At 39.3% G+C, this 12,011-nt stretch overlaps 3 protein-coding genes across 3 annotated transcripts; 1 reads left to right on the top strand and 2 right to left on the bottom strand.

The window, feature by feature from the left end:
• Positions 1 to 1,479: 1,479 nt before the first annotated feature.
• On the bottom strand, positions 1,480 to 3,030 carry LOC120565951 (receptor-transporting protein 3-like). Its single transcript, XM_039812101.1, has 2 exons — positions 2,570 to 3,030; positions 1,480 to 1,989 (listed from the first exon to the last, which is right to left on the bottom strand). Exons 1-2 carry the CDS (start codon positions 2,809 to 2,811, stop codon positions 1,659 to 1,661), a joined length of 573 nt encoding a protein of 190 aa, XP_039668035.1. The 5' UTR covers positions 2,812 to 3,030; the 3' UTR covers positions 1,480 to 1,658.
• Positions 3,031 to 3,830: 800 nt separating this feature from the next.
• LOC120565952 (receptor-transporting protein 3-like) lies at positions 3,831 to 5,158 on the bottom strand. Its single transcript, XM_039812102.1, has 2 exons — positions 4,897 to 5,158; positions 3,831 to 4,396 (listed from the first exon to the last, which is right to left on the bottom strand). Exons 1-2 carry the CDS (start codon positions 5,037 to 5,039, stop codon positions 4,057 to 4,059), a joined length of 483 nt encoding a protein of 160 aa, XP_039668036.1. The 5' UTR covers positions 5,040 to 5,158; the 3' UTR covers positions 3,831 to 4,056.
• Positions 5,159 to 5,922: 764 nt separating this feature from the next.
• On the top strand, positions 5,923 to 11,806 carry dynlt2b (dynein light chain Tctex-type 2B). Its single transcript, XM_039812103.1, has 5 exons — positions 5,923 to 6,130; positions 6,733 to 6,866; positions 9,171 to 9,240; positions 10,743 to 10,806; positions 10,892 to 11,806. Exons 1-5 carry the CDS (start codon positions 6,084 to 6,086, stop codon positions 10,937 to 10,939), a joined length of 363 nt encoding a protein of 120 aa, XP_039668037.1. The 5' UTR covers positions 5,923 to 6,083; the 3' UTR covers positions 10,940 to 11,806.
• The last annotated feature ends 205 nt before the right edge of the window (positions 11,807 to 12,011 follow it).

Raw genomic sequence — 12,011 nt, 5'->3', positions numbered from 1 at the left:
AACAAGTGGGACACAATCATGAAGTGGAACGAAATTTATTGGATATTTCAAACCTTTTAAACAAATAAAAAACTGAAATATTGGGCGTGCAAAATTATTCAGCCCCCTTAAGTTAATACTTTGTAGCGCCACCTTTTGCTGCGATTACAGCTGTAAGTCGCTGGGTGTGTCTCTATCAGTTTTGCACATCGAGACTGACATTTTTGCCCATTCCTCCTTGCAAAACAGCTCGAGCTCAGTGAGGTTGGATGGAAGCGCTTTGTGAACAGCAGTAGTTTTTACGTTCTTTCCACAGATTCTCGATTGGATTCAGGTATGGACTTTGACTTGGCCATTCTAATACCTGGATATGTTTATTTGTGAACCATTCCATTGTAGATTTTACTTTATGTTTTGGATCATTGTCTTGTTGGAAGACAAATCTCCGTCCCAGTCTCAGGTCTTTTGCAGACTCCATCAGGTTTTCTTCCAGAATGGTCCTGTATTTGGCTCCATCCATCTTACCATCAATTTTAACCATCTTCCCTGTCCCTGCTGAAGAAAAGCAGGCCCAAACCATGATGCTGCCACCACCATGTTTGACAGTGGGGATGGTGTGTTCAGGGTGATGAGCTGTGTTGCTTTTACGCCAAACATAACGTTTTGCATTGTTGCCAAAAAGTTCGATTTTGGTTTCATCTGACCACAGCACCTTCTTCCACATGTTTGGTGTGTCTCCCAGGTGGCTTTTGGCAAACTTTAAACGACACTTTTTATGGATATCTTTAAGAAATGGCTTTCTTGCGCCACTCTTCCATAAAGGCCAGATTTGTGCAGTATAAGACTGATTGTTGTCCTATGGACAGAGTCTCCCAGCTCAGCTGTAGATCTCCCGCAGTTCATCCAGAGTGATCATGGGCCTCTTGGCTGCATCTCTGATCAGTCTTCTCATTGTATGAGCTGAAAGTTTAGAGGGACGGCCGGGTCTTCGTAGATTTGTAGTGGTCTGATACTCCTTCCATTTCAATATTATCGCTTGCACAGTGCTCCTTGGGATGTTTAAAGCTTGGGAAATCTTTTTGTATCCAAACCGCTTTAAACTTCTCCACAACAGTATCTCGGACCTGCCTGGTGTGTTCCTTGTTCTTCATGATGCTCTCTGCGCTTTACACGGACCTCTGAGACTATCACAGAGCAGGTGCATTTATACGGGAACATTGATTACACACAGCTGGATTCTATTTATCATCATTAGTCATTTAGGTCAACATTGGATCATTCAGAGATCCTCACTGAACTTCTGGAGAGAGTTTGCTGCACTGAAAGTAAAGGGGCTGAATAATTTTGCACGCCCACTTTTTCAGTTTTTTATTTGTTAAAAAAGTTTGAAATAGCCAATGAATTTCGTTCCACTTCATAATTGGGACCCACTTGTTGTTGATTCTTCACAAAAAATTACAGTTTTATATCTTTATGTTTGAGGCCTGAAATGTGGCAAAAGGTCGAAACGTTCAAGGGGGCCGAATACTTTCGCAAGGCACTGTATATATATATAAAGGGCACAATGCAATGAAACAGAATAACAGGAGGAAGTCTTATAATGCTTTGTTAATATGAGCTAACAAATAATAATTATTCTTTTAAGTTATTAACAAGGCTGTCTTAAAAGCCACACAAGCTCAATTCCTTGTACAGATGCCTGCTATGCAGGCCTCACAATGAGCAGGCTCATGGGGACTTTTGACATCCAGGCTAATAAAAGGCCTGTGTCCTTTGCCCAGGTCTTCATGGTAGCATTTGATTCTTATCTTCTCCACCAGATTCTCCAGGAGGATGTCGATGTTCTCTGAGGTGATTTTGGGCTTCTCCATTGGAGCATCGCTGCACTGCTTGCAATTCTGACAGAAGGGCCTCACCTTGACAACGCCATGCCCGGATGTCAGGCGCATGTGAAAGACCACCATCACCCGGTTGGAAGGCCAGCCTCTTCCACACTTGGTGCATTTGAACCTTGAAAATTACATAGGATACAGTTAAGTCTAAGAAAAAAAGTATGAACTGGCCCTTTAACAAAATGACACTCTTTATCTGTCATTCAAAATCTATGGTCCTACCAATAACATTATTTTGTTTCTAAATATAACTCTAATGCTACAATAACCCAGTTTTTGTCACACTGGGCATTACATGAACTTAATATAATTTCCTTAACCTTAACCTAACCCTTATCCTTTCCCTAAAATGTAAGTTTTTGTCCCCAAATCACAAAGATATTTGTCCTCACAACTTAAAGGTTCTATATACGTCATGTAGAACTACTAGACGTTGCACTAGAGCACCAAAAAACAGGAAAAGCTTGATTTACAACCAACAGAGAGAGTGCGACTGTCACTCCACCAACACTTTAGATAGCAATCAGTTTGTTCAAAACTTTATATATAAAACATTACAGTGGTACAAGTGCGTATAAATACACACACATCTTAATAAATCAAATCCATCAACTAAACTATAAGTTATATTAACCTAAGTAACAAACACAATAGATAATATACAGCTACAGTGATTAACAGTAGTCCAGCACACTGACCTTGCACATGTGTTCCTGATGTACTGCTCCCAGCCTGGGTTTGGGCAGTCAGGTACAATAATTTCATCAAACTCCAGACGCCAGGTGTCTCCTTGTTTAAGATCTTTTGTTTTCATCTGGAAGATACATGTCCACTCTGGCTGTGCCATCCTGTCAGTGTCAGTGTTGCTGGTGGCTGAGGAAGAGATGAGACAACAGCTGATCTGCACAGTATACAAACAGCTTGTAAAATGACTCATCATGACTATAGATTCTGGGGAAAATGAAACTTAAAAGTGTAAACCTTGTTTCCTTAAGTTTTGTTTATACACAGAAATAAAGAGAGGGAAAGCTTATGCAATGAAAATGTAACTTGCTTGTTTGTGTTTGGGGGCACCTTGGTAGCTCAACCGGGTTGAGCATGCGCCCATGTACATAGGCTCAGTCCTTGCTGCAGCGGGCCGGGTTAGATTCTGACCCACTGCCCTTTGCTGCTCTCTCTCTCTCTCTCTCTCTCCCCCACTTTCCTGTCTTAAGCCATCCTATACAATAAAGGCAAAAAAGCACAAAAAATTATCTTTAAAAAAAGAATTGTGTGGGTTTGGGTGGAAGTCTTTTAATTTACTAATATATCACATACATACGATATGTGTGGATTAACTCCCAAGTGAAGGACTGCAAGATAAATGAAACTGAAACATTTTCCAGTTGTAGTGATGCAACACTGCCACTTGCTGGTATTATGCTGCCTTGTCTTCTATGTCTTTTGTCTTGCAGGAGATGAACACTAATATACTGTTTACTATAATTTTATTCAAACAGATGGCATAATTTTGCAGAAGTAATTTTAATTTACTGTAATTGATCCACTATCATCATTTCCACATGGAGAAATGGGAGTCACTCCTCAAACATTTCTACCTTCTTCTCCTGTGCATGATTCAATTTTAATTTAAAGTCAGATTTTAACTTCTGTTTTGTTCGTCATTAGAAACAAGAGATTAAAAGTGTTTATCAGTTTGATTGTGTAATGAATAATTCTTATAGCCAATATCATGACTGCCCTCACTGTTTACACATTATCTTGAGTCACATTCAGCTATTAGTGAAGGAACTACAAGTGCAAGTAAATGGTGCTTAACATTGCTGTTTTTATGTATACGTATGTACAATATCCCAGTTTTCTAAAATATTTATCTGCACATTCAAATATTTTTTTCTTTACAAATAATAAATAAATTAGACCAATTTAATTGAAAACACAAAAATACCCACACCATGAAACACAAATACATTTAGTTTATTGCTTGCATAACCTTTGATTATCTAACACATTTCTGTTTAAGAGAAGGCTTGTTTAATGCTTTTGAGAAGACAAAAAACAGGAAAAAAAACAACAAGAATAAATCATTTATGAAAGCTTACATGCACTTTATCATATAAAAAGATGCAAGCAATACAATGTAACATAATGACAGGAGGGAAAGTCTAATACAACTGACGCTTTGCTAATATAACTTTGTCTTTGGACAGATGCCTTGCATACAGGCCTCACAATGAGCAGGCTCATGGGGACTTTTGGCATCAAAGCTTCTAAAGGGCTTCTTCTTTCTGCCCAGGTCTTCATTGTAGCATTTGATTCTTATCTTCTCCACCAGATTCTGCAGGAGGGGTTTGATGTTCTCTGAGGTGATGCTTGGCTTCTCCATCGGAGCGTCGCTGCAAATCTTACAGTTCTGACGGGAGGGCCTCACCTTTACAACGCCCTGCCCGTATGCCAGGCGCATGTTGCAGACCACCATCACCTTGTTGGAAGACCAGCGTCTTCCACACTCGCTGCAGTTGAACCTTTAACAAAATGACAACCAACCAAATTTAATTTACACTGGAAACTCAAGTATCAGCTATAGAAACATTTGGAAGCAGAATAATCTTTGTTCTGACACTTTTGTCCATCAACTGAGGTCAAACTCTACCAATGATATTATTTCTCCGTCAATATAACTATAACTCTATAGCCCAGCTTTTGTCACACTAGACATGGCATTAACTTACATTGATACCCTGAACCCTAACCTGACCATTACCCAAACCTAACCTTAACCCAAAACAAGTCTGTTCCCTAAAATATAGTGGTTTGTGGGGACCAATTCCCCCCCCCCATAAATCCACACGAGTAAGTCACCATAATGTGTGATTTTTGTCCACACAACTTATACAATGCATGTACACATACACTCAAACCTTAATTAACCTAAAGCATCCACTGACTAAACTAACATTTACAGTATATTAACCTGGCATATACTATACTGAACATACATACAACATTAGTCCATCACACTGACCGTGCACTTGTGTAAACAATAGACTTCTTCCAGCCCGGTTGTTGGCGGTTAGGCACAATACTTTCATCAAATTCCAGACGCCAGGAGTCTTTAAGATCCCTTGCTGTAATCTGGAAGATACTTGTCCACTCTGGCTCTGCCATCCTGTCAGTTCCAGTAGTGCTGGTGGATCAGGAAGATACAAAACACTGACAGCTGTTCTGCACAGTATACAAACAACTTGTGAGAATGAGTCATCATGCCTAGGTTGCGAGACCATAAGTCTATCAATACAGAGTTAAGGGGAAATGAAACTTAAAAGTGTACACCTGGTTTCCTTAAGTTTCGGGTGTAGTTTTGATCTCTTTAAAGCACTCACTAGTGAAGGACTGCAAAAGAAATGAAACTGAAACAATTTCCAGTTGTATTCATGCAACATTGCCCTGTCTTCTTTGTCTTTTATCTTGGAGATTAAGAATAATATTTACCTGAACCCTAATGTGGAAATACCTTACCTTTTCCTTTAAATTTTGTGTCATTTAAATCTAACCTTCCTATCTTAGCCAAAACAAGCAAGAATGGGAGAATGGTGAGCATCGTGAGAATGTGCCAGGATAGTGCTATCCCTATGCTATCAAAGGTGGAGACTGATCTTTAAAACCAGAAAGTAGTCAATTTGCTTCTGAAATCAGTGCACTTTTGTGCTGCTTTTCTCAGGTAAGTGCAGCCAAATGAGATGTTCTGATTGGGCTGCAGTTGATGAGGCCTTGTCTTGAAAGCAGGAGTTCAGAAATCATGATGAAAATGGTGGTAGTGAATTGGCATTACATTTTTGGATACCAACCCTGGACTGATACCAGTGCATGTTGTAAAGTAAAGGCAATGAGGTGAAATGAAAAAGGCTTTACTAGAATCGGATATAGCTAGCTAAACGTAAAACAAATATTATATATATATACGTGGTTTAAGTAGCCTACGCCATGAAGTTAGGTAAACGATGCCAGTACAAACGTATTTACCGTACTCTTATTTTGAAACCGGAAGATAGGAAATTACGTCGCTATGGTAACGGATGAAACTCTGCAACGATTAGCTAGCTTGTTAGCAAGTCTAGCTAACTTCTTTATTTCCTGTTGCTTGTTGTATATGGTTTTACCATAGGCAGTAGGGTTTTACCTAGCTAGCTAGCGTTACTTTATTGACGTGCGATGGAAGGGTCCGATACATACCTCATACGACCTAATCATCAGTACAAGTGAGTTGGTCAAAATGGTATTTATTAGCTACAGGTGAAGTTAGCTTTTAGCCAGCGAGTTTATAGCTAACTTAGCTAGCTATCTAGCTGTATGTTTTGTTCGCTCAGGTAGCCACTATTTAGTTGTTTTTTAGTGTAGCTAACTAACTAAACGTGTTGTGCCATTTTAACATTAACCGTAAAGATCGGCGTCAATACTGTAGCTAGCTAGTTAGCAAAATAACATTAGCTAGTTAGCTAGCTAGCTAATGGCTGTAGGACAATGTGAGGGGAAATGTCTCCAGTCACCAGCCTAATGTTGGTAACGTTAGCGACATTAAGTCGTAACGATAATGCACTTGTCTGCTTCACTGTTTACCTAGCTAGGGTAAGAATTAGGCACTAAATTTAAAACACAAACATCTAAAATTAGAATATTAAGTACGTACTTCATAAGTATAAGATTAAGAATATAAAATATAGGCTACAGAATGTAAAACACGTTACTAAAATATAGTGTGGGCCATTAATAAAAAATCACTGAGAGAGGTTGATCAGTTGTGGCCTTTGGTAGCTGATTGAAGTTAATATTCTACCTTGTTGCTCACTGTTTAATCATCCAGGTTTAAGCCAGCCATTGTGAAGGAGTGCATTCGTGAAATTGTGAGGGAGCGACTGTCTGGGATGCTGTATGATCCAGAGGAAGTCCCAGAGCTGTCCCGTTCACTGGCAGATGGCATTAAGGACAAAGTGAAGAGTGAGTGAATGATGCTTTCTCCCTTTCTTGTGTTATAACTCAAAAGGATAGAACATTCAAGTACTGTTTTAAATACAGTAAATATAAGCAAAAACTATCATACCTGTACCTACTGTATTTGAATAACAGTAAGAAAACAGAAGTAGTGTTACTCAGTTGTGTTAATTCACAAACTGATGTAGGCAGAATACACAGCAAGCAAAATGAGCCTCCAACAAAATAGAACTAAACAAAATTAGATGGTGAAAAAGTAATGATTGAACCTTTTGGGGTAACCTAGATTACTTTGGAAATGTATCATAAGAAGTTTTATACATTCACTATCCTCCTGATTGTCAATTTTTCAATTCAATTTTATTTATAGTATCAAATCATAACACGAGTTATCTCGAGACACTTTACAGATAGAGTAGGTCTAGACCACACTCTATAATTTACAAAGCCCCAACAATTCCAACAATTACAGTAATTCCCTCAAGAGCAAGCAGTGCGACAGTGGCGAGGAAAAACTCCCTCTTGGGAAGAAACCTCGGACAGACCCAGGCTCTTGGTAGGCGGTGTCTGACGGTGCCGGTTGGGGATATGATGAACAGTGGCGATAATAGTCACATTAATAATGGAACAGTGACTTCAAATGGTAGTCGTAGTAGTTCATGTCATATCAGGGCGCTGCAGGGCGTTACAGGATGTAGCGTGGCCCAGCAGAGCATGGATGGACGTAGTAGGAAGCAGCAGGGTTTAGCAGGATGCAGCATGACATTGCAGGGCACCGCAGAGCTCAGCAGGGAGTGCAGCAGGACCACGGCGACAGCTGCAACCAGGCAACCAGGATCTTGGTGCCAACGTTCTCCAAGGAAATACGCTGGGTGAAAAAACATAAGGACTCCGGGGAGTAAACTCCCCAGAAGCTAGGATTAGTAACAAGCATTTCTGGGACGGGATGCACACAAATGGTAATAGAAAGGGAGAGCGAGCAGCTCAGTGTGTCAAAGGAAGGAAGTCCTCCGGCAGTCTAAAACTATAACAGCGTAACTAAGAGAGTAGAGCTGAAGATCTTTGCCCGAACCCGACGGGACCCGACGGGTTCGGTCGGATTCGGTCTTAATTTCTATTATTTTACACGGGCTCGGGCCGGGCTCGGGCTTGCGCTTCGGGTTGCATGGTAAATGAGCGGTCAGCTGATGCGTTTCGATTAGCGTGAAAATGGATCCTGAGGAGGTGAAACGGAGGCTGGTCTCTGGAGGACTTAGCCTGTTTCTTTGTTCCAACTTCCAAGTGGCCTATAGCCTCAGTTAGTCATGAATAAATGATGTTAAAACATGTATAAATGACTCATTTTTTACGAAAGACTAAGGAGCTGTGTGCGTGCGGCGCAGTCTCTTTTCTTTCTCTCCCTTTTCCGCCGAGTGGTGCGTGTGCCCGCTCGCGGTGTGAAGCGCGTGTCCGCGCTATTCTCCGACACTCTAATGACTGCTGCTAGATGGCCTTTTGTACAGTCGAGCTGTAAACGGGTTCAGGCTTTTAAAAAGCTGTCAATCAAAATGTACTTGTCGGGCTCGGGCTGAACTCTGTCGGGCTCGGGCCTTTTCGGGCCATACTTTTAAGGCCCGATTACAGCTCTATAAGAGAGACAGGTCATAAGGAGAGGTAGCCTGTTCGGGCTTGGAACTCTCCCCTGCCGGATCGGGCTGTGCTGCCCTGCCTCCCTCTACTTTTGTTATATATTATTAATCTAACAATTATGAAGAGAAGCAGTTGGGCCAGTTAGGTGGACACTGCAATTCCTCACTCCCTAACTATAAGCTTTATCAAATAGGAGAGTTTTAAGTTCATTCTTGAATGTGGTGACAGGCTACACTACATACTGAAGATGTTCTGAAACTTGATTTTGCTGCCAGAACCATGCTGAATTAGTCTGGCTATCACCAGACCAAGCTCAATCTTTTAAGATTGAACCTCTTGAGCTGCAGGCAAAATCAAATCGCCGGCGGATCGGGCTGGGTTTACCCAGTCTAATGCTGAATCTCTTGGAGAAGGAAACCAAGTGCAATGTGAACTAAATACAAAATCTAGCCAAAAGAGTGAAGCTGAATAAAATGGTTTAAAACTACATTTTTGTCATTACAAATATAGTCAACAAAATAACATGTCTTTATTAAAACAAGTCCTACTAGTTAAATGTTTTATCTAAATAAATGCTACACAGTAAGTGTAGCATATTAGTACCCATCCCTGTGTTGTCCCTGCAAAATGTTGCACAATTACTGATGTACACTATTACAGCTCATTTCTCTTCTTTAACAGATGCAGGGTTTGACAGATATAAGCTTGTCGTTCAGGTGGTCATTGGAGAACAACGAGGACAAGGAATCAAGTGAGTGATAATTTGCTAGTAGTAAACAAAGAAACAGCTGTTACATTTTATAAAACTACGCTATTTTAGTGGGGATACTATCTCGAACTTTGGCTCTTCTTACCATCAACCTTTCATTTTTAACTCCTCAGTGATAAACAAAATTTAAGCAAATTAGAGGATGTGAGTATATATTGTGCACTTCAGGGATGCTCAAGCTGCAATATAAGCCACAAGACCAGGGAAGCAATAACAGCACACTATATGTACAGTATTTCACAGAATCTCTAGCAGTATAAGCACACCTTTTCCTTACCTCTCTGCTGTCCTGAAGTTGCATTTTGCTTAAATTTTTGTATTTTCTTTTATCGCAATAACATTAACTTTAGTGTATTTAAAAGTATGAACAAGATATTTTAGAATTCCAAGAATATTTTTCCATTCAATGACTCAGTGAGCCGACAGCATTATTTAACTCGTATTTCCTGATGTGTAGCCTTCTTTTTTGCTGTGTGATTAGTAGCTAATATTGACTCTTCACATTTTTATCATCAATGTTAATGTTAGTAATAGGGCTGTGTATTGGCAAGAATCTGGTGATATGATACGTATCACGATACATGGGTCACGATTCAATATATTGCAATATATTTCGATACTGTGCGTAAGGCGAGATATTGGGATTTTTTTAAGTATAATTTTAGAAAAACTGTGTGCATAAAAGTCAAAGACATTTAATTTAGGTAAGCAGTACAGTACACAGAAAATCAAGCTGCCAGTTTGGGATTGTGGTTCACAGGTTCTTAGTGAGTGAATCTTTATATGCTAAAGTAGGCCAAAGTTCAGCCATAGATACATTGTTAGCTTCTAGCAAAAAGTCAGGCACTGTTAGGCAAGGACACTAGTGGTGCGTCTCAGCATAGCCATCTAGCAGTAGGGGGTTTAAACACAACATAAACGTGAACCACTGTCTTACGTGAATATTTTTGCACATAAACTAAAAGAAAAACAACTTTTTAATTGATATTGCTTTTTTGAAAATCGATACAGTATTGCTAAATAAAATATCGCGATACTCAAGTGTATTGATTTTTTTCCTACACCCCTAGTTAGTAAATAAATACCCTGCTAAATAAAAAAAAATGGTGACATAAAATGTAGTGGTTATGTAGGTAGTTGAGGTAAACTTAGATAAATCAATACCACAATGTTTGATTTTTATCAGCGCTGTCAGATATGTATTGACTCAACTAATGTTTGTGTCTGTAGTTTAGTAGTGTTTTATTAGATTTAATTATATTAATAGGTGTTATTAATATATTTACCTCTTGTATGTAAATGAAGCTCTCAAAAATACCAGAGTTGGAACCTCCCTCTGACTCAGTGAAACAACATTTTTATATAGTAAATATAAAAAATAGTGTTGATTTAAAGGGTATTTTGCATTACATTGTAAAAGGTTTTTTAAGTAGTAGTTTAGACCTTTAAAATTGAATCCATGACCTTCTCATGTGTTTTACCAGGATGTCTTCAAGGTGTTTGTGGGATGCTGACACAGACAACTATGCAGAAGATGTTTTCATGAACGTAGGTGTCTTTGTTCTCTTCACTTAGATGTCAGGAGGGAGCTCTTTTTTTTCTCCAATAAACTGTGTTTTACCTCTGGGTACAGGACAGCTTGTTCTGTGTGGTGGCAGTTTTCGGAAGCTATTACTACTGAGGACAAGAGGATGGATAACAATTCTTTCACATGAAAGCTGTGAGGTGAACATCCAAATGAGACTGCTCGCCGTCAGCACTTCGGGTCCACGGTGCGTTGATCTGAAGTAACTGTAAATGTATTTGGTGCATCAAGACAGATGACATTCAGTGTAGAAGTGATGGATGTCTGTGCTGATACAGTAGTGATGTTACATTGAAGGACTTCAACAGGGTTTACTGACTTGGCAAGATGATTATTGAAGACTGAGGCCTCTTAAAAAAGTTACCTGTTGTTCACTTTGAAGGGTTAACAGATTAAACATGTCCCCACCAATATTTCCAGAAACATTTAATGTCTATTCAGCAGACCTGCTAGATTAGCAGAATGCTTGTAATCCCAACTGAATGTACTGCAGTACAGTGTGTATTTGTACTACACTTTGGGTGCTTGACTTAGCACATGAGCTACAGTAGAGGTCAGTATTTCTCTCTGATTGTCAACTTCATTACAGGTTATTACTGTCGAAATGAGTAGAAAGCAACACGCACACCACTTTCTTTATCTCCTTTGTGGTACAGGGAATTAATTCCCCCTAAGTTTAATCAAAACAAATCAATCTGCATTTTGTTTTTGTTGTCTTTGTTTTTTTTCATATGGCCATAATACATATTTCATGCGTGGAGGACTTGGGCCTAGCATGAAAATGAGGACAGTATCTGTCACACATACAAGGAACAGATTTTTTTTAATGGTTTTTCCCTCAGAAATATAAAATATTGATCAATTTTGATTAAATATGTTATTCCTTTTGAAGCAGTAGTTTGATGTAGCACGACGGACATTTGTATTATTTTTGACAATTGTAATAAAATAGCGTTGATTTTATGCATGGTGTTTTGCTTTAAACATGTACTGGACTTATTTATGATTGCAGTACAGCTTGGAATCAGGGATGGTAGTGATTACAAAACAAAAGGGTGTAGGTATTGCTAATTTTTCTGCAACAAATAGAATAATGAAACACTTTGGACTTTGGCCTTACACACTCAGGCAGCCAAAAGCTGCATGCCTAAGTGTCTGGGTGAAAGAG

The sequence above is a fragment of the Perca fluviatilis genome, chromosome 9 (assembly GCF_010015445.1).
Source record: "Perca fluviatilis chromosome 9, GENO_Pfluv_1.0, whole genome shotgun sequence".
Lineage (NCBI taxonomy): Eukaryota > Metazoa > Chordata > Actinopteri > Perciformes > Percidae > Perca > Perca fluviatilis.
This window is presented reverse-complemented; position numbering and strand designations above follow the sequence as displayed.

Excerpts from the sequence above, each read along its gene's own strand:
- LOC120565951 (XM_039812101.1), bottom strand. The coding sequence starts at position 2,811 with ATGATGAGTCATTTTACAAGCTGTTTGTATACTGTGCAGATCAGCTGT. Across the intron at positions 1,990-2,569 it reads ATCAGGAACACATGTGCAAG|GTTCAAATGCACCAAGTGTG; the intron begins GTCAGTGTGCTG and ends GTAATTTTCAAG.
- LOC120565952 (XM_039812102.1), bottom strand. The coding sequence starts at position 5,039 with ATGGCAGAGCCAGAGTGGACAAGTATCTTCCAGATTACAGCAAGGGAT. Across the intron at positions 4,397-4,896 it reads ATTGTTTACACAAGTGCACG|GTTCAACTGCAGCGAGTGTG; the intron begins GTCAGTGTGATG and ends ATTTTGTTAAAG.
- dynlt2b (XM_039812103.1), top strand. The coding sequence starts at position 6,084 with ATGGAAGGGTCCGATACATACCTCATACGACCTAATCATCAGTACAA. Across the intron at positions 6,131-6,732 it reads CGACCTAATCATCAGTACAA|GTTTAAGCCAGCCATTGTGA; the intron begins GTGAGTTGGTCA and ends TTAATCATCCAG. Across the intron at positions 6,867-9,170 it reads CATTAAGGACAAAGTGAAGA|ATGCAGGGTTTGACAGATAT; the intron begins GTGAGTGAATGA and ends CTTCTTTAACAG.